This window comes from Hydra vulgaris, chromosome 08, assembly GCF_038396675.1.
Source record: "Hydra vulgaris chromosome 08, alternate assembly HydraT2T_AEP".
Lineage (NCBI taxonomy): Eukaryota > Metazoa > Cnidaria > Hydrozoa > Anthoathecata > Hydridae > Hydra > Hydra vulgaris.
In genome coordinates, this window is record NC_088927.1 from 29943573 (window position 1) to 29966045 (window position 22473).

At 26.6% G+C, this 22473-nt stretch overlaps 1 protein-coding gene and 3 long non-coding RNA genes across 4 annotated transcripts; 1 reads left to right on the forward strand and 3 right to left on the reverse strand.

The window, feature by feature from the left end:
• Positions 1-3794: 3794 nt before the first annotated feature.
• Positions 3795-5137, forward strand: LOC136083734 (uncharacterized). The gene is made up of 2 exons (XR_010640030.1): positions 3795-3869; positions 4945-5137. It is a non-coding gene; the product is annotated as an uncharacterized LOC136083734 (long non-coding RNA).
• Positions 5138-10182: 5045 nt separating this feature from the next.
• On the reverse strand, positions 10183-17944 carry LOC136083736 (uncharacterized). Its single transcript, XR_010640032.1, has 2 exons — positions 17831-17944; positions 10183-10426 (listed from the first exon to the last, which is right to left on the reverse strand). It is a non-coding gene; the product is annotated as an uncharacterized LOC136083736 (long non-coding RNA).
• LOC136083735 (uncharacterized) lies at positions 11356-13049 on the reverse strand. The gene is made up of 3 exons (XR_010640031.1): positions 12942-13049; positions 11682-11795; positions 11356-11592 (listed from the first exon to the last, which is right to left on the reverse strand). It is a non-coding gene; the product is annotated as an uncharacterized LOC136083735 (long non-coding RNA).
• A 796-nt stretch (positions 17945-18740) lies between the features above and the next one.
• Positions 18741-22031, reverse strand: LOC136084276 (uncharacterized). The gene is made up of 5 exons (XM_065804349.1): positions 21639-22031; positions 21325-21408; positions 20038-20211; positions 19188-19300; positions 18741-18897 (listed from the first exon to the last, which is right to left on the reverse strand). Exons 1-4 carry the CDS (start codon positions 21992-21994, stop codon positions 19213-19215), a joined length of 702 nt encoding a protein of 233 aa, XP_065660421.1. The 5' UTR covers positions 21995-22031; the 3' UTR covers positions 18741-18897; positions 19188-19212.
• Positions 22032-22473: the final 442 nt, after the last annotated feature.

Here is a 22473-nt window from a genome sequence, read left to right on the forward strand (position 1 = left end):
AACAATCCGCCAGATAAAGTATTGACTGTAATCTGAGACAATTTACAACATTTGGGCCATTTAACCTTAAGTTGATGACTCTTTGCACACCCCTAAGCATACTAAATGCAAGCCTAAAGGAAATTTTGTCACCATGTCAAAATTTAATTCTATTTAACACACCACTAAGTTGTTCAGAATGCTTTTGATGACAAAAATCTGAATCAGTGCTTAAAATTGATGAAATAAGTAGGAGCATTATTTTGCCACACCTCTCTCCTTTCTGAAAACAATGCTTACATCAATTATAACCATTGTGCCCCTAATACACTTAACAAATGCTCTAGCTGGTGCATCACATGATAACAGCAAGATTGATTTCGTAATCAATATTTTAACAGATAAAACCATCTTTTGTAAGAATTTTGATCTCTACCATAAAATTATGTAGATAATCAAAAAAGGAATTAGGTTTTTGGGCACCAATTTCTAAACAAATCTCTAAAAATCCAATTTGGGTGGCCCAAAATTGCAAGTCCAACAGCAACATTTATAAACAGCAAAAACTTTTTGCAAATTTTACTTAAATTTTTTCACATGTATGTTTAAATTTTATCACTATTTTAGATTTTCATTGAATAAATTCCTACATGCTTTTTTAATATAAAATATTTATGGAGTATATATCAATCAGCTATCAAGCTGATTGAACTGACTTGATCAGCTTCAGCTTCAATTTAAAGCTAATGAGTTTAAAGCTGAAGCTGAAATATCAGCTGCAACCCCTAACTTGCAGACAACATAGTTAATGTGATGTATAAACTTTATCATAACACATGTGTTTTTTATACTTGAAAACTTAATCTTTTATTTTATATTACATAATTTTTTCTAATACGTGTTATTTTATAAATTTTAATACATAGGAAAATATTGACTTTTGCCCAATATTCTTTAGAGAAAATCAATATTTTCTTACTCTAATCATGGTAATAAATGAAGGTAATATTTACTCCAATCATTATATTTGTCCCCAAAAGTTCAAGCAATACATAAAATACATAAGTCTCTCACTAATTCTAATAAATAAAAGTTATTACCATAACTATTATAAATAATTTTACTAACCTGTCATTACTTATATTAACCAAAAATAGATTCTGGTTGTTGAAGTCACTTTAACTCATATCAGTATGCAAATATTGTCAACAGTCAGTGTGCACCAAGCAGAAATATTCTTAAACATGCTGCAAAATACAAGATATACATTAGATACATATCATATAAGACCTATTTTTGCTTCTTTAAAATGGAACTATATATTTTTATCCCAAAAATTAAGTTATGGAAAAAAAAATGGCATTTAACTTAAATAAGCATATGGTCATGATTTATATAATAACTATTATCTGTTTTTTTGGTTTTTGTAAATTATTTTAAAGCTATCAAGTTAAATTAAAGTTTTATAATTAAAGTTTGAATGCAAAAGTTCATATCGATACAAATTTTATCAGTATTGTAAACATAAGTTAAGTATTATAAATATTACCAAGTATAAGTATTGTAAGTATAAGTTATTATTATGTATATTATGATATTATTGTTACTATAACAAGCGTACAATTTTAAATCAAAGTCAAAAAAAATCAATCATTAAAAAATGCAGTTGATGCATAACAATAAAGCCATTTTTTGCATTTATATGTAAACACTTAATATTTATAACTGACGATGGGTAAACCTAAGTTTACCCACTGATGTTAACTAAGTACTTAGTTAACATCAGTCATTTTGCTTGCATAAAATATAGAAAAATCAATGGAAAAGAGTGGATCTGTAAAAATGATTTAAAAGCTTTAAATTCTCTAAATATAACAAATCCATCACAACATCAGCCTGTTTGCACTTTTTAAATGTTTCTGACTAAACCAATATTTTGATTAACCTCAAAGCAGTTATTACCATCACTAGCAGAAACAAAACTATATATTTTGATCATTTTAAAAATGCAAACAGTGTCTCAATGGAATAGTTACTACATGTTCAATAGTTACTGTTAAACTTTGTAAATTTATTAAAAAAATATATAAAAATATTCTTTTATAATGGTAATAAATAAGTGAAATTCTAAAACAACGTCTTTTTAATGGAGTTTCACAGCAAAAAATTACACCGAAAATAACTTCTGTTTGAATACAATGTAAATATAATTTATGCAAACGTATAATGCACAAAAATTAAAGTTTTAAATTTATTTCACGCACAATACAAATTATAAATGGCAACAATCAAGTAAGTTTTGTTCAATGATATAAATAAATAACTAGATAACTAACTTCGTCATTTTTAGTAAAGCCAATTTAATGCGTTGGAAGACTTATTATATCGGGCAAAAAGCTTTTAGCAATCACATTCATATGAAAAGATATTGGCAATTTTAACCTCCTTATTCTTGGAATTAAAGATGATTAGAATCGCAGACGATCAATTTAGTGAGCATACAGTCAATACATACATATTTTTTGGTCAAAGATTGAACATGATATTGTTAGCATGTTCAGTTCGGATTACAATTTACAGATGATGTCCAATGTGATATTGAACTGGCAGCAGGAAGATATAACATTGACCGAAGAAAGTTATATGCACTTGGAGAATAAAAATGAAGAGTTAAAGCAGATTTTTTCACTTCATAGTTGTATCTGTGACCTTTTGGTTTAACATTTTTTTAATTTGAAAATTGGTTCTTTATGATTTCATATGAGAGTCCAGAAAAATTTTCGCTTAAAACAGTGGCAGCATCAGTAGTCAAATAACTTTTAGATTTTAAAAGGGAAACCGTGTCTTGTAAAGAAAAGATTTTCTTTTCTTTTTTTTTTAATTTTTGTTGTAAACCCTTCACATTTTTTTTAAATTTTTCTTTTGCTGGTGATAAAGAACTTATAAATTGTGTTGGAGATTGACTGGTGTGGTCATTTTTTTCAATAGTGCTTTCTGGCTGATCATTATGTGTTGAATTAATTTCTTTGCTGGATTTGTCTATAGCAAGGTAAACATCAAAATTTGTTTTTTTCGATAAAGGATCAAATTTAGACAATGAATTTACTGATGTTCGTATTGATGAGAGTTTCCTTTTTGTCTTTCGAATATTTGTAGAAAATATAAAAACTGATGGCACAGCATTACATTTCAAAATAGACTTTTGATGATGATCAGGATTTGGATTTTTTTTGTCTGGGATACAATAATTGTAGTCTGATTCTAAAAAATGGTCGCTGCAGATACAGGTGTGTTTGGATGGAAGAAAATTTTCACGTGTCAAAACAACAATCCATCTTTTATATAATTCAGAATTTTAAAAAGGAAATTTATAAAAGGATTTCGTGCCGCCTTTTATATATCTATTAGAACATCCATATGCAGCACAAGAATTTACCATTTTGTGATGAAAATAATTGAATTAAATAAATACTTTAGCAAGGCAAAAGAAATAATGTCACGAATTTACTCTCTACATTATATGATATTTACTGTTTGCAATTTTTACAACATTTAACTTATCAGTTTTTTAGTATTTTTCTACTTTGAGGCTCTTTGTTTTCTACTGGACATCTGTCCTTTTGTACTTTTATCTCACTCTACTAAACTCTTTTTAACTTATAATTCATCTCTAAGGCGTTCTGTAATAAAATATCACATCCGCCTAAAATATCACATCCCCCATTGAAAATCCGAAATCGAGAATGCGTTTTCAAGTTATTGCACTTAGAAGTGTATCTATTACGTCCGGAATATTTATGTACAAAAACAATAAAATTAAAAACGCAACGATCAAGATTCATAAAATGGTTTGTATATAAATATACTATAAATGAAGTCAGCATTAAATGGTAACATATTTTAAATTCATACTTATGAAATTTTGATCTTAAAATAATGCCCGACAATGATTATATAGATTACACATGGGGGATGTGATATTTTAGATACCAAATACTAATACTTTTCATTATTTTAAATGTTACATAGGGGGATGTAATATTCTAGAAGCCTGCACAAGGGGGATGTGATATTTTACGTAGGAATTTCAGCTACTTATTGTGATATGTATACAGATCACACATGGGGGATGTGATAGTTTAGATACCAAATACTAATACTTTGCAGTATTTAAAATGTTACATAGGGAGATGAAATATTCTAGAAGCATAGATAAGGGGGATATGATATTTTACGTAGGAATTTCAGCTTCTTATTGTGATATATATACAGATTACACATTGGGGATGTGATATTTTTGATACCAAATGCTAATACTTTTCATTATTTTAAATGTTACATAGGGGGATGTAATATTTTAGAAGCCTGAATAATGGGGATGTGATATTTTATGTAGGAATTTCAGCATCTTATTGTGATATGTATATAAATTATACACGAGGGGTGTGATATTTTAGATATTAAATACTAATACTTTGCAGTATTGTAAATGTTACGTAGGGGGATGTAATATTCTAGAAGCCTGGATAAGGGGGAGGTGATATTTTACATAGGAATTTCAGCTTCGTATTGTGATATATATATATAAATTATACATTGGGGATGTGATATTTTAGATACCAAATACTTTGATATTTTAGATACTAATACTTTGCAGTATTTAAAATATTACATTGGGAGATAAAATATTCTAGAATCATAGATAAGGGGGATGTAATATTTTACGTAGGAATTTCAGCTTCTTATTGTGATAATTAGTCAACACATATACTGAAATAGTGGTAGCTCTTTTTTATTTCTTTCAGCTTTGTTGGAGCTTGTTTGGATAAAAATATATGAGATATATATGTATACAATTTATGTTTATTTACAAAGCTAATAATAATTTTACATTTTTTTGTATTCTTTATTTTCATTATTTTTTTTAGCTTTTTAATGTTTAATTTAATCTTCTATTTAATTTAGATGCGATTGAGCTAACAATTAAAAAATGCAAAATTGTTCAACCAAGACTTTGAAAAGGGTTTTTAAAATGCATAAGGCTTTGAACGAGTTAATGAGTTCTAAAGATTCAAAAAGAACACAACGAACACATTTTTATGCTTGTATTTTTATGTGTTAGTGCATAAACATTTAAGGAAAAGAAATAATTACTGTTTGTCATTGTTGTTGTTTTTTTTTGTATATTTTTAATTTTAAGGAGAGAGGGCTAGAAAATATTTGGAATCTTTTATTAAATAAAAGAAGCTTCTTTATTATCCCAAAAGTAACAATTTTAAAGTATGATTAAATTAACGTTTTTTTGTGGGTGGTATGAGAGAAGGTTCCACTGATTCTTGAATCAATTTTGAATCTTCCCAAGTCCAGTTTAGAAATCGATTTATATATATATTTATAGTGATAAATGTAAAATCATTGTGAATTTTTTTATTAAGAAACATCAAATATCAATGTGTAATGATAAAGAATACTGTACCAATACTGTATGTACATTGTAGTATATTTATAGTACTGTATAATATTATGGAAAAGACGAACATAAAAAATTTGGGAATTGCGATTATTTACTGTTAACTAATTTGAAATCAAAACAGCATGTTGATTATTGTTGTTTTAAGCCCACTGCGACATCGAAATGCTTTCGCGAATATTTTAATCATTTCGACAACAAAACAGTTGAGCAATAATAAAAAATTTATATTCGTACACACTTAGAATATTTGGTTTCTTTATTTACTTAATGATACAAATGCTTTAAACCGTGTCCCACATTGTACGACGAGGATTTCAACAACAATTAAAAATCGTGCTTATAATGACAGCCAGATAGCGAGGAATTTGACAAGTTTAAAATAAGGATGAAAGCGTGGTGGTTTAATTAAAATGATTAAGTTAGATAAAAAAATTGACTATATCGATTGGCATCTGAAAGACTTTTTAATTTCAATTCAACGAGTCGAGTACAAACGCGTAGCCGTGGTAACAAAATTCCGAACATAAATTGCCGGTAATTATAATATTTGTCAAACAGTTCGACTTGAGCAGATCAGGAAAGGAATGAGTTTAAGCAAAGTGAAGTGAAATTCTATTAGTAAATATTTATTATTTGAGGTTAAAAGTTGAGCGCACAAATTTTTGTTTTGAATGTACCTTCGTCTGACGTGTCAGAAACCCAGAGCTATTCAAATTTTATTACGCATAATACTGGTCTCAAAACATCTTTAAAAAACATTTAAAATATTTAAATAATATTCTTGTTACTTTTTTATTCAAAAGTTTCTATTCTACTTATTAAATATTTTTATTTTTCTTCAACTTAATTTAATCTAAGTTGTTTAATTTTCTACGTGTAATCTTAATACTAAGTAGGCATTGAAATTTATCCCCCTTCTACTACTTGCCTTACCGAGTCACACTTTACCTACCAGAGCTAGTCCTACAGGTTAGTCAACTAAAAGCCTCTTCAGACCACAACATAAGTCACTATCTTTCGGCAAAGCCGTCAGCAACCCTTGCATGTGGAAATAGACGTTTTTAGAGGTAAAAAACATAAGTATTAGAAAATAGAAATATAAGCGTTACAAAGATAGGCATACATTTTAAAAGACAAAACTAAAAGAAAACAATAAATTTCTCTACAAAATAAATGATATTAAATGTTGTGTTTTTTCCGTACGAAAGACATAATTTAGTATAATAAAAGTCAAAAGTGTACAGTACATTTATCGTATATTGTATATGTAGCCTAAATGCTTTCCGTATGAGCCATTAAGACATACTTATTGATTTTATTACGATTATGTATGTATATAAATAGTCCCTAATTCGGAATATGTAAACAGGTTTGATGTACTCATTACAATTTTGAAAAACTCAAAAGTTAAAAATGGAAAAAAACGAACATTACTTTAAAAATATTTTAGCATATTTAAGAGAGAGCACTTATCCAGCGGGTTTTCGAAAAGATGAAAAACGAAGTTTGAGAAATGCGTCAAAAAGTTATTGTGTGCTAGGTACTAGTAATAAAAAACAAAACTCAAATTCAAATATTTCATTGAAATAAATGAAATTGAAAGTATACTTGTTCAATATTTACTACCCTTAGATAACAAGTTGAAGCGTAGAGTAAAGATATGTGGAAACTTATATTATGCGGATATTGTTGTGGATACGGAAGAGCAAAAAAAAATTTTTGCTGCGGAACATGATAGTCCTTTAGGGGGTCATGGTGGCACAAACAAAACAATAATGAAAATTATGGAAAAACATTATTAGCCCAATATTACCGGAGATATTAAAAAATAAATAAAGTATTTTGCTTTTAAATTTATTTAATTGCATTATTTTTATTTTATTATCATAGTAGAGTTGTAAAACCACTACCATCGGTCTTGGGAAAATAAGATAAAAGGTTAAAAAAAGAATAAAAAAATAACTCTTTTAATAGATAAAACAATGCATTCGATGTCAAACATCGGGTCAACTGCTTTCCGCATCCGAACCTTTACATTCCATAAAGGTAACTTAATAAAGTGTTTTTAAATATCTTTCTAGAATTCGGAATCTTTAATTTAATATATTATACGAATGTATAACGTATTATGTTTACTTTCTTATGTTGCATTACGTTGAAATTTTGTGTTTAGACCACAAGAGTATGGGAAATTATTGGTTTAGACTTCGCCGGACCATTTACTAAAACATCAATGGGTAACAGATACTTCATGAGTTGTACCGATTTATTTTCTAAATGGCCTATTGCTTACGCATTACCAAATAAGGAAGCAATAACGGTAGCAAGAGCGATTATAAATTTAGTTACAACCTTTGGTTTTCCATCCGTCATACTTACTGACAATGGAACTGAGTTTTGCAATGAGGTAATTTTTAATTTTTTTATATAATACAGACCCGTAAAAACAACATTAGGTCAAATCCTTTAAAGATGAATTAGAATAAAACCTTTTGATTTTGTATAATACAGCATTTAAAATAGCAAGTAAATAAAAATAAAAATAATTCATTTTTTTCCGTTATTTAATTAGTTAAACGATGAGGTATATAAGATCTTGGGTATCGAACGACGAAGAACTGCTGTTTATCACCCTCAAACAAATGGACAAGATGAAAATACAAATAAAAATGTAAAAAGGTGTGCATTATTTTATTATTGTTTAAGTTCAAAATAAAATAATGATAATAACATCATTATTTTGAAATTACGTTAATTAGAAAAATCAGAAAACTTGTCGACGAAAACCAGTCAAACCGGGATGAGTTTCTAGATATAGTTTTATATCCATTACGAATTGAAAGACAAACGTCTACAAAAGTGTCACCTTTTGAGTTGATGTTTGGTGGTCGTTCACCTGTTTGCAGAAGTGAGTTCAAAGAAGTAAGTATATTTGGATATCATTTTAAACAATTATATTTACTTTACACTCATAATTTAGTATACCAATACCAGTATGCATTGTTATTTAGGAGGTCGGTATTTTCCCCGCAAATGAAGATGAAGTTAAAGCTGAAATCGAAAAAAATAAAATTCATATTGAAAACTTAACCAATTTGGTCACTAAAGTAATCACTTATACCACTTAACTTTAATTTAATTTTCAATATACCATCTTTTTTTTTTTTTTTTTTTCTAATTACAATAGTTATAAATTTTAGAACATTACAGAAGCTCAAAAGAAACAAAAAAAATATTACGATAAAAGAGTTTCAAAAAATATCAAATCTATGGAAGAATGCATTAAAATTGGGGACAAAGTTTTGTTACTTGATATTAGAGGGAGGAGAAGCAAAGGCGCAGCTTTCAAGCCACGGTTTAAAGGACCTTATGAAGTAAGCGATATTACAAAATGTGGAAATTACAAACTGAGTAGTAATAAAGTTATTATAAAAGGAACCCACAAAAGAGCCCATGTTAAGAAATTTCTCGAAGGCATTTGTGATAAAGGTATGCGCACAACTTATATACAAGCTTTCCAATAACTACTTTTTTTAACTTTTAAAAAGAAAGCTAAAGAGTTTCATGAATATTATTGCTAGACAACCAATATTTTCTAATTTGAAAGACTTTTGTACCCTCTACTTTAGAAACAATTACAACAAAAAATGAAATAGAAATCGAAAAAAAACATTCATTGGTGGAAAGCATAGAGGGTAAATAGTAACAACAGATTTTCTTTTTATGTTTCAACTTTTGGTCTGCTTAAGCATTTTTTTTCCATATTTTATTTTTTGTTCAATTTTCTAGAAGCAAATAAGGCAGAGCAGATAATTAAAAGCTTTGTAGTTAAAGATAGTGAAGGTATGTCTTAAAAAATTTCCTTTGCATTTATATTTGTTACCTTTTTATTTTAATTTCTATCCAATTTTTTAGAGGCAAATAAGGCAGAGGAGACAATAAAAAGCTTTCTAGTTGAAGATAGTAAAGGTATGTAATAAAAAACTACCTTTTTATTTATAAGTGTTAACGTTTTATTTAATGTATGGTTTGTTTTGTAGAGGAGGCAGATTCAATAAAAAACTTCGCAGTTAAAGACAGTGAAGGTATGTATTAAATAATTACAGTTTCATTTATATTTGTTAGCCTATCATTTTATATTTATGTTCAATTTTATAGACGAGACAAATAAGGCAGAGGAGACAATAAAAAGCTCTGTAGTTGAAGATAGTGAAGGTATGTATTAAAAAATTTTCTTCAAATACCTTCATGTTGGCTTTTTATTTTAATTTATGTGCAATTTTCTAGAGACATTATATACAAAAAAAAGCTGCATAGTTGAAGATAGTGAAAGGTATATATTATTCAGTGGCGCACTAGTAAACTGAAGATTTCTATGTAAACTTACTTAAATAAAATTAATTTTAAACATTATCCCTACCCGGTGAAAAAATAGAAGGTCTACAAATTTATAACATTATGTTATCTTTCTGTAAATGTAATACTGTCGTTATTTTATTTGATGAATGTATGCTTGAATAATTAATTATTATTACATTTTATCAATAGGTCAATAATACAATATCTCCGTATTGTAAACCCTGTAAAAGCAATTATGGGTATATATCCAGATTTAGGTGGCTGCAAGATATATGATTATTCATTACAAGACACTTTAAACGAATGTCTCAGTGACGAAGTTGTTTATATTTATCTAAAACTACTAGTAAACAGTAAAAAAAAAAGTATGATTAATGAATATACTTCAAAATTGAATTTTTGTACAAAACAAACAGTATTAATAATTTATCTTTATTTAAATTTAAAAAAATTTTAATTTAAATATAAAACAATAAATTGAATGTCATTCCATTTATTAATGCTGTGAAGAATCGAATCGAAGTATTGTCACCAGCTGGGTTGCTCTCACTGGACGAGTTGCCAATTAATACTGATTTAATACAAAGAAGGCATGAGGTATTCACAAACTTTTAGCTAAAAAATAATGCAAATAATTAATGATAGTTATTAATTTAATTTTATATATATATATATTTATATATATATATATATATTTATATATATATATATATATATATATTTATATATATATATATTTATATATATAATTTAATTAATACAAATTTATTTACAGAAAGAGCTCTTTAAATTAGAAATGTTAATATGCTGCATGGTGGCAAAATTCCATTGGACGCTGGCTGTATGTAAAATAGTTTTTTGAAATAGTTAACTTCTTTGAGTTCAAGAAACCTAATTTTCAGTGAGCTTTTTTTACAGGGAACCAAAGTTAAAACTTAACATTGAAACTTACTTCTGTTTTAGATAATTAAACCAGATGATAAAACCATTCATTATATAAACCCTAAGGGAGAGCCGATTAATTCCATAAAAAAAGAAGAATTAAAATGGAAGTATGATGACTTTTTAATCTAGTGATTGGTATCTCAAAATTTTGTTTTTACATCTTTTATAATTTTTATACTATTATACTTCAGTCGTTACTTACAACAGAGATATGGTATTATTGAAAAGTTTAGAATATTAACATCGCCACATGCTAAACCAGCTGACAGTATATCATGTGGAGTATTTTGCCTTAAGGTAACATTATTTAACTAAACGAAAAAATGATATATTTTATATTATATTGTTTTTATTCTTATATTATTATTATCATTATGTGTACAAATAACCTTGGCATTTACAACAACAACAGTTGAGTTTCAAAATGTGTGCGAATTTTCTCACTTGTGATATATATATATATATATATATATATATATATATATATATATATATATATATATATATATATATATATATATATATATATATATATATATATATATATATATATATGCAGACCTATTTTAGTTTGCTGAAAATTATATAAATGGAGAAGAATTGGTGACCACCTTTCCAATTGAAGAAGTGAATGCATATAGGAAGAAAGTGGTGCAACTACTATAAGATGAAGGAGGTTAGTAAGGTTGTTTATAGTGTTAAAAATATTTATATTACCTTCATATAAAATTACATTTAAAAAGAAACAAAAAAAATTGATAAAGCTAAATCTATAGGTCAAAAATGTTGGCAGGATAGTTTGTGTCGTATTTGCGGAAGTGAAACTGGTCCAAAAACTAGAAAAAATCAAAAAAAAGATAAATGGGTATTAAGAAATATTTTAATTACTTTTAAACATTATTTTCAAATAGAAAAATGATTTAACCTTAAATATTTATTTTTAGATAAAATGTGACTTTTGCATCCCAAATCGATGGTACCATACAGGATGCATTGTTTTTAAAAATAAAACTTCATTTTGTTGTGAACAAATTTATTACTAAAAAGTAAAATTAATAATAAATAATATAACATTTATAACATAATAAATCTTGTAAAAAATTAACAAATAGAATGGTTAATATTTATAACTTTAATAAATACATTTTATAACATAATAAATAAATTTATACAATTTATTTAGGTTTTTCGCGAAACACTGCTAGAAGTTTAAAAAGAAAAGAAGAAATATAAATATATATATATATATATATATATATATATATATATATATATATATATATATATATATATATATATATATATATATATATATATATATATAAATCAACATGCAAAAATTTGTAGCACATGAAAATTTTGAAATATATTATTAAACATATAAACAAACTTTTTTTGGTTTTTCACAAAAAGTCAAAATAAGTAAAATATAGTAATTGACTTAAGACATTGAAGTAAATAAAAAACAAATTTGCATTCAATAAAATTGTATTACAAATTACATTAGAGTTCAAAAAGTTAGATATCAGTTAAAAAAAAAGAATTTGCTTATAAAATAGAGTGCGAAAGAGATCCCCCTACGTAACATTTACAATACTGCAAAGTATTAGTATTGAATATCTAAAATATCACATCCCTCGTGTATAATTTATACACATATCACAATAAGATGCTGAAATTCCTACGTAAAATATCACATCCCCTTATCCAGGCTTCTAGAATATTACATCCCCCTATGTAACATTTAAAATAATGAAAAGTATTAGTATTTAGTATCTAAAATATCACATTCCCCATGTGTAATCTGTATATATATCACAATAAGAAGCTGAAATTCCTTTGTAAAATATCACATCCCCCTTATCCAGGCTTCTAGAATATTACATCCCCCTATGTAACATTTAAAATAATGAAAAGTATTAGTATTTGGTATCTAAAATATCACATCCCCCATGTGTAATCTGTATATATATCACAATAAGAAGCTGAAATTCCTATGTAAAATATCATATCCCCTTATCCAGGCTTCTAGAATATTACATCCCCCTATGTAACATTTAAAATAATGAAAAGTATTAGTATTTAGTATCTAAAATATCACATCCCCCATGTGTAATCTATATAATCATTGTCAGGCAATATTTTAAGATCAAAATTTCATAAGTATGAATTTTAAATATATTACCATTTAATGCTGACTTCATTTATAGTATATTTATTTACAAACCATTTTATAAATCTTGATCGTTGCGTTTTTAATTTTATTGTTTTTGTACATAAATATTTCGGACGTACTAGATACACTTCTAAGTGCAATAACTTGAAAACGCATTCTCGATTTCGGATTTTTTATGGGGGATGTGATATTTTAGGCGGATGTGATATTTTATTACAGTTCACTGCTCGGTGCAGCTTCACTAAAATGCATTGCATTTAGAAAAAAAAAAAAAAGTTATTGTTAAAAAGGCCAATTTTTTTCATTATTGCCCTAGGCACAAAATTCCTTGCTACGCCACTGCTTAGGCAGGAAATAGGGAACCAACACATTAAATCTTTATCTTATATATCTGGATAAGACCATTTGGTTACAAGAGGTCACTATTATTTGGTTATTAAATTAACCATTAATATATATGATCATTTTTTAGTAGAGTTTCCTTTTAAAAAATTATATTCTATTCAAGAAACGCATGTTTAATGTAAAGAAGAATAATAACAAAAAGAGTTTCCATTTTCATTTCCATTCTATTTGCAATTCTATCAAAGACCGCTTTTCCGCAAAGTTCCATCATGGAAATTTCCGTATCGTCTATAGAAAAATCAAATTTTTTTTATAGACTATTTACTTTTTAAAAAAAATAAATAAATAAAAGTTTAAATATCTATTTTAATAGATTTATCAAAACAATATTTGATGTATTTAAAAAAACATTTTTTAACTCATTTAGATTGTTGACTTGGTAACAAAAAGATTAGTTAAATAATTTTTGCATAATTACAAGTGGACTTTGATCGACATCTGAGTGATAGTTTCTTTTGCCAACCGTTTTCTGCCCGATATGATAATGGCTGATTAAAATAGTAAATAAAATAAATCGGCTTAACTTTTATTTTATAAAAATCCCGAAGTTAGACATATGGATATTTATTTACGTCATTGGTTTTGTTATGATTATTTTAATTATCGGTTTAAACCTTTTGGGAAACCCATCATATCCCCAGATCCTTCGACCCTGACAAAAACCAGATAAAACCCAATCAAGCAAATTTGCTGATTTATTTACCATAAGCGCCGTCCGGAAACCAAAACACTTACACGTCAAAACTAATGGTGAAATTTTGCAATTATGTAAATGTTTGAAATTTTGAATAGGAGTTTTTTTTTTTATACAGAAATAAAAACGAAAATTCGATGTCTTGTGGAAAATATCAGCTTAATATTCTAAAAATAAATTCTGAGCAGCCGAGTTTTAGCGGAAGTGCACTTGCCTCCGAAACAATTTACCCATGGTTCAAAACTCTAGGCGAGTTTTGCGTAATCGGTTAGGAAGGAGGCGTGAACTTCCGATTAAATGCTCATCCGCGGTGCTCTGTGATAAAACCTTACGGACTTCTTTTTTTTATTATTATTATTTTTTTTTATTTTAGGTGCCCCAAGAAGTCCTAACGGTTTTGTCACAGAGCAGAGTTTTGTCAAGACCTTACGGACTTCTTTTTTTTATTATTATTATTTTTTTTTATTTTAGGTGCCCCAAGAAGTCCTAACGGTTTTGTCACAGAGCACCGCGGAAGTACATTTAACCAGGAAGTTCACGCCTCCTTCCTTGCCGTGACGCGAAAAATTGTCCAGACCTCGTTTCGAACCTGGATCTCCTGCTTATAAAGCAAGCGCTCTAACCACTGCGCCACGGCCGCACTTCTTGGGTAACCTAAATAAAATTATTAAAAAATATATATTGAATGCATTTTTATTTATAAGCCTAATTTCCTTATTTTGAATTAGAGCGACGCATAGTGCGCTCGTTAAGCTTATTCAATTCTACCTACTAAACTAGAAATTAGTTTTAGAAATTTTGTGGTGTTTTAAATTAATTGCATTTTTCAAGTTTTTAGAGGCCTGAAAAAAAGAAATATTGGTTGATTGGTTTAATTCATCAAATAAATACTACCTACAAAACTAAATTTATAAACTACCAAAACAAAACCTCGTAGAAAGATATATTGGTGCAATAATGGTGCAATATTGGGTATCTTGGCCAATATTGGACAAGATATACAATATTGCGCTAATAATGGTAAAAGTATTGCGCCAATATTGACATTTTAATATTGGAAAGTATATGCATGCTAATATTGCTTCTATATAGAACTACAAAGATATGTTAATATTAAAAAGCTAATGAGACAAAATTGACATATCAATATTTGCCAGTATGAGCATGCCAATACAACTCCAATATTGGCATTCTAATATTGGACAAGCAATACATATTGTTTGGCCAATATATATTGTAGTATTGGACAATCAATATATTTAACAATCTATAATTCTATTATTAGACAAACAATATATATTGTTTGTCCAATATTAGAATGCCAATATTGGAGTTATATTGGCATGCTCATACTAGCAAATATTGATATGCCAATTTTGTCTCATTAGCATTTTAATATTGACATCTTTGTAGTTATATGCGTACTTAACAAAATTTTGTTAATTAAATAATAGGGCTGTTATCGATTAATTGATTAATCGTTTATATTTTGATTTGATTAATTAATTGATTATTCGCAAAATTAGAACGATTAATCGACGTTTTATATTACGATTAGGTTTTATATAAAATTAAGCACTTTAGAGTTTTTCCGCATTTATGCACCGGATCGTCGACACTGGATTTAGTAACTGTTTCATGTTAAACCACGGAAACTAACTAAATAAGCCATAATTTCCAAGAATATCTTAAATATTTACATTTATTACTTTAAAAAAACTTTAATCCTCGTGTTTTACTTCATAATGGTATTGTTGATAATAATCTTTCTAAGTGTATTTTCGTGGTAATGTGTGTTCTGTTTTGAATTATTGTGTACTTGCAAAGATTTTTATAAATTATATTATAATTTTTAGATTTATTACACATATGCAACAGCAATGATATATGGGTGCAGCCAAAAAAAACAACAACTAAGGTTTGGGTTCATTTATTAGAAAATAAAAACAATTCACGTACTTTAAATGCAAGCATTGTGACACCAAATTTAAATCGCATATATCAACTACATCCTTAATGTACCACATGCAACACAAACACGACATTCTATTAGAGCCTGCTTCAGGAAGCTCATTAGTTGCACAAAGTAATTCTCAAAAGATAGTTTCATCCTATTTTCAAAAACGATATTCTTGTCCTGGATTAATTCTTGCAAAGTTAACAGCTTTAGATAAAATACCGTTTTCAACTTTAGCAAATAGTGAAGAAATTATGAAAGGATAGAAAGCTCAAGGCTTAAAATTGCCATGAACAAGACAAGGAATTAAGAGTATTACACTTGAGTATGCTGACAAGATTAGAGAAAAATTAAAAAGTGATTTAAAAAAGAGAATAGAAGATGATGAGAGATTTTCATTATCATGAGACGAGTGGAGCTCCAAAAAAAATAGACGTTATATGTGTATGAATATCCATATGAAAAACGGAAATGTGATTAGTATTGGTATGATAAGAGTAAAAGACACAGTGCAAGCTACCAAGGCAGTTGAGATTGTTATTAAAAAACTAGGCGAGTTCGGTTTGCAGCTCAAAAACCACATAATCGCTGTTATAACAGATGATTTGTCTGTAATGAAAAAAATGTGACGATTAATGGGTATTTATCATCAAATTTGTCATAGTCATGGCATACATTTGGATGTGGTAGATGTTTTATATGCTAATCATTCAAATTTACTAGAACCTGATGACGAATATTTTGAAATAGAACTTGATAACTCTTCAAAAAATAGCAAATGTGATGATGATGATGAGACTTTGAAAAAAGCGAATGACAAAATTGGGTTGAAGTAGCTCCTGCAAATTATGAAATCGAATTTGTTCATGATTTTTCATCAACAATAAATACAATTAGAAAAATTGCTCGTTTTTTTAAGAAAATCACTTGTAAATAATGATTTTCTGCAAAGAGAGTGTCAAGAAAAACTGAGAAAAGAAAAAGTGATGATAGTTGATGTACGTACACGCTGGAACTCAATGTTGGCAATGTTAAAGCGGTTCTATGAGTTGAAATAAATAATAAAATCAGTACTAATAAATTTGTCAGTTATTCATTTATATCCAACAAATTGTAAAATTAAGCAGGTTGAGGAAATTGTAGAATCATTCAAAATTATTGAGGTAAGTTCACTTGCATTGGGAAAGCGAGAATGCAAAATAATTGATGCTTTAAAAGTATTTGAAAACTATTGATTGGTTATGCTTTCTTCGCTCATATCTTTTACAGAAACAAAATGGACATGAAATAAACGTTACTTAAGATTACTTACATTAAAAATTTCTTATAAAATTTTTATTTGAAAACGTTATATGAAACGTTTTTCGCTAATGTATTACGAATTAGTTATAAAACTTGTTATGTTTTCAATAACTATATAAACTAAAATTCTTTGCCTCTTTTAACCATTATAATATTATAACCATTTTTATTACAGTAGTATGTTTTATTACATTGAAACAAAATTAATTTATATTAAAATAAACTCAAATAATACTATTTATTGTGTAATTAAAGAGAAACTTTGTTTTTATATTTCATAAATTAATCGATTAATAATCGATTAATCGTTTTTTTTTTAAACAATTAATCTTTAATCAAAAATTTCTCAAAATGGTTAACCACAACACCTTTAATAAATTATTTGTCTTGATATTTTTTCGTTAATTATGGGTTTTTATTAGATTTTTTACTGCAGTCATTTTTCTGAGAAATCATTTTATAGAATTCCTTAGGATTTAAACCATATTAAATCAGTAATTTAAAAAATTATAAAAGTAATTGTAATCATAGTTGCGTTACCTTTTGTTTTAGTTTTACTTGGTCAGATTTTTGCCTTTTTAAGTTTTTATAAACCCACAAGTAAAAATGTATATAAAATTTAAATGAGTGCCGTCTTTGCTAGCTGATACATTGTATTTGCTAAAACTTTTATTAAATTTATACTTTTTAATAACGTGCATGTATGAGCCTGTTCATATAAATGTATATGTACTCACCTGTGTAGATATTTATATGCATTAACTGTATTCGTTCTAAAATGACTTGTTTTAAACTTCATGCTTTCATTATATATTTGTGAAAAAATATATATATGTTGGCGTTATATTGCAGTTTATGTATAGCCAATATTGTAAATCAATATTGGCAATATATATCAAAATATAGACATTTTATATTGGTGCAATATTGTTAACAATATTTAGCCAACATTGTACCAACATTGCGCCAATGTTGCTTGCTACTAGGGTAACAAGTTGAACTTGTGAGACTGTTTAAAGTAAAACTAGAAATTTGTATTGTATCAAGATTTAGAAATTTTTCTGTATCAAGGTAAACCACCCATGGGGTAATTTACAAACTAATATTAAACTTTAAAAATCTTTTTGTATGTAAAAGCATTGTCCGTGTTCAAAACTTTACTAAATATAGTTTTTAAATATACTTTTAAATAAAGTTACTAGCCATAAAATTAAAAGGACAAATAATTAACGTAGTTATAAACATATATATGCCTATTGGACGTAGAAACTATTTTGGTCACAATATTTAAAATTGAAAAGATTAATTAGAAAAATAGTAAAACTTATCAATAAATGTAAACTTAATATAAAAAAAGTAGTTAATACTTTATCAATATATATCCATTAGGGGTAAATTTGACACAAATACTTTATTACTACATTTATAATTATAAAAATTAATTCACATATAAATTACATAATATTTTATTATACTATTCAACATAATAGGACATTATAAGACAAACATATATAATGATTGTTCTAATGATACATCATTTCGAATATATTCGTGGCTATCTTTAAATATATTTTTCCAGTGTATTACAAATTTTCTTAATTTCTTTTCTAAAAATAATAAATAAACTAAAAAAAAAAGTTATATATTTTTAAGTTAAAATTATAATATAAAATTTTTATAAAAAAAATCTTGTTGTGGAAACTTTAAATCCGAACCCTCAAAAACACAATCCGACAATAGGAAATTAAATACATGTTAAAATATTTAAAAAACGACACAAAAAAATATTGGCAAAAAGCATTAAATCATCATATTAATATCGAATTCTTCTAAACGGAACACTCATTATGCAGTATGATACAAAAAAGATTTGAAAGCTTTTTTAAAACAGACATACCATTTTCTTTAAATATAAACTTCTTTTAAAAAAACGATTCTTGCCAGGAACAATAACAACATTTTGCTTGTTTGGAACCTTGTTTTGAAGATGATGGTGCAGTATTGTGTATTCTTTATAGAGATTTAAAAAAATTCGTTTTATATCATTTTATTGAGATAAAAACTTGCAAAATTAAAAATTAAAATAGATAAAATATTATAAAATAATGTTAAGCGGTTAATAATAAGTTAAACTTTATTATAAATATGATATAATATTATATATGTGGTACAAAAAGTTGTAACTTTTCAAATCCATGTATAAATTTTGATCACGCTGTATCATATCTCTTTTAATTCTTTTTGTATAAAGGGTTTTTCAACTAAGAATTTATTATGATATCCTAATGAAAAAAAAACGCATATCCCACATCCTTTGGGCTCCATATTGGTTCCCATAAATCCCACACAGTACCCGAATAGAACCCATGTGGAACAAGCTTATTTTTTTCTCTTAAATGTTTTTTGTGTCCATTATGTCAATGTATTCTTAACTTCACTGCAATTGCGCCTTAGTGTATCAACTTAAAAGTGCTTCAACATATGCGCGGGGAAAATTAAGCATACAAATACCATAATTGTTTGCTTAATTTTGCTTGTCCATGGCAAGTGAGATGAATTTTTAACTATATTACAACTTTTTAACTATAAATTTCTATAAATTAATAAAGTGTAAATTAGAAAACACGATGAACTGTTACAATTATTTTTTTCAATTTTATAAATTTTCTATTTTTTTAATGTGTATTTACAAAAAAAAAGGAAATTCCATTTCACAATACATTTAACTACGCTAAAATAATTCTTACCTGTCATATTCTTTGTAGTACAAATATACCAAATATTGCTCAGCAGAAAGTTGCGAAGGGTGTTTGTTCCCCAATGTAAACATATCCTCTTTTGGAGTGTATTTCCAAACATTGTTTCGGCTGGGTGAAATATTTTGTTTGGGTGATTCTACTAAGCTCATATCGTCATCGAGTCTTTAAAAGAGCAAAAAATATTTAACAACATGACTTATATTTTTTTAAGATATTTAGTTTTTAAATATTGAATAATCAAAATTAACTAAAAAGCTAAATCCAGATTCTTGAACTTTGAACTGGATTTTAACAAACAGTTGACCGAATTATTTAATGAATAGTGGAGCGATTAGAAAAAAGTATATTTATTGAATAAAACTTTATGAGTACAGAATACTCGATAAACTTTGTTAGCAAAGCTTAACTATTATTTAGTATTTGGCTTCGTTTAAATATAATTTGCAAAGTCGAACAACCTTTGCCTGTAATTAGCTACAACCTGATTTAGCAACGTCGTCAGAGCGTCGTAACAAACTCACAACAAATTTCTAGCATTTTAACTTTTTTATATATTGAAGATACGAAGCGCGTAAAACTGTTTTTTAAGCTAAAAAACAAAAAACTATTATTCAACTATAAAAAACAAAAAACTATATTCGTTTGTGCAATTGTTTTATTGATGAAGAAAAAATATTATTAGGAGAGTTTTTTAGCTTTAAGTTTCACAAAAACCAAAAAAGAAGATATTTCAACATGCTACTTAAAACTTGCTTTATTTGCTTTATTAATGTTAATAAAACTGTTAATAAATTAAACCAAAAGTAAAAGAACAAAAATAAATTAACTGATGATGAAACTGATTAAAATGATATTTAAGTATATCAGGATAAACAAGACCTTTCGATTTAACGGTATCACACATATGATACAGCAAGATACGTTTTGTATTATGAAGAAATAATGCTAAAGTATAAAGTAAAAAAAATATGACAATAGAATTCTTGTTTGAACCTGGCTTTTAGGTTAGGTATGGTCAATGTAAGCTAAGTAGTTATAAAAGTGTTAAAAAAAAACTGCAATACTGAAAACTGTATCTAATAGTATAAAACATAATATGATTGTTTGATATTTTATTATTTATTGAAGTTAATATTTAAACTATGTTTAACAATAAAACAAATAAACTTATTTAGACAAACAAGTTTTTGAGATAATAGAAAACAGTATTTAATTGCATTTATTACATTCAACTTTATGAATTATATTATAAAACAGATAGAGAAAGCTCAATACCTTTTTTTAGATATGAGGTAAAGTAGTGGATTAGTCCAACGTCCGACTGGTTGATGGGGCTTTGCCCACAGAACTCTTTTAAATCTAAAAATAAATTAAATTAAAGATAGACATCTGAACGGTCGACAAAAAAAGGAAGTACATTTTTTATGAAAATTTAAGCAATTATTCGACGGTTTATTTATTTTTGAACAATATAAATAAAAAAGATGTATTAAATATTTTAAATTACGTATAATTTATAAAAAACATGCGCAGTAAAAGTTAAAACTGAGATTCAACAATATTTATAAAATGATTTCTAAAATTTTTACCTGGCCGAAGTTTCCGAACAAACCACGTAGGAATAAAAAGTGTTATTCACATGATCGCAATTGAACTGCCTTATGCAGTCAATGTTCTTAATTAATCTTTCATATTTCAACAACAGTAAACTTTTGCTCGGAATATAAATATCCTCATTTTCTGAACCACACCTTATAGTGGGGTAATACGACGTACAACTGTTTGATATCTCTTCAAAACTTTTTCTATTATATTTTGTAAGAATTAGTTCACATTGTTTATTCGAGAAACAGCTTTTTTTCCAGAAGATGTTACCTTTTTTTAACTTATTCTTTATAAAATCATACTTTTCTCTAAAAGATCGAAAAATATTTTTAAAACTCATTATAAAAAACCTTTATCGCGATTTTTGAATTTCGAGTGACAAACTAATAAATTTTAACTTTACATTATAATCGAATTTGACGTCATTTATCAACGTCTAATTTTAATTAAGAATCAATTTTGAGTTACTTTTTGAATATATTTATTGCTATTTTGTAATGTTAAATATATTAAATAATGCTAAATATATTTGTAATTATTTTGTAATTTTGTAATACGAAATAAATTATTAGAGAAAATTCTTTTTTAGTTTTTTAAAGTTATTTTTATTTAAGTTTTTTTTTTTTTATGACTCTTTCACAGTTCAGTTTTTTTCAGAAATAGAAAATATAGAAGATTTTAGATATTTTTACAGGTTATGTTTTTTTCGTTTTTTTTAGTAAGTTTATACATTAAAATAAAAAATTATCAAAATAATTGGATCTGCATTTTATGAAGCCTAACTTTTTAAAACAAAATTAAAAATATAAAGTTTAATTT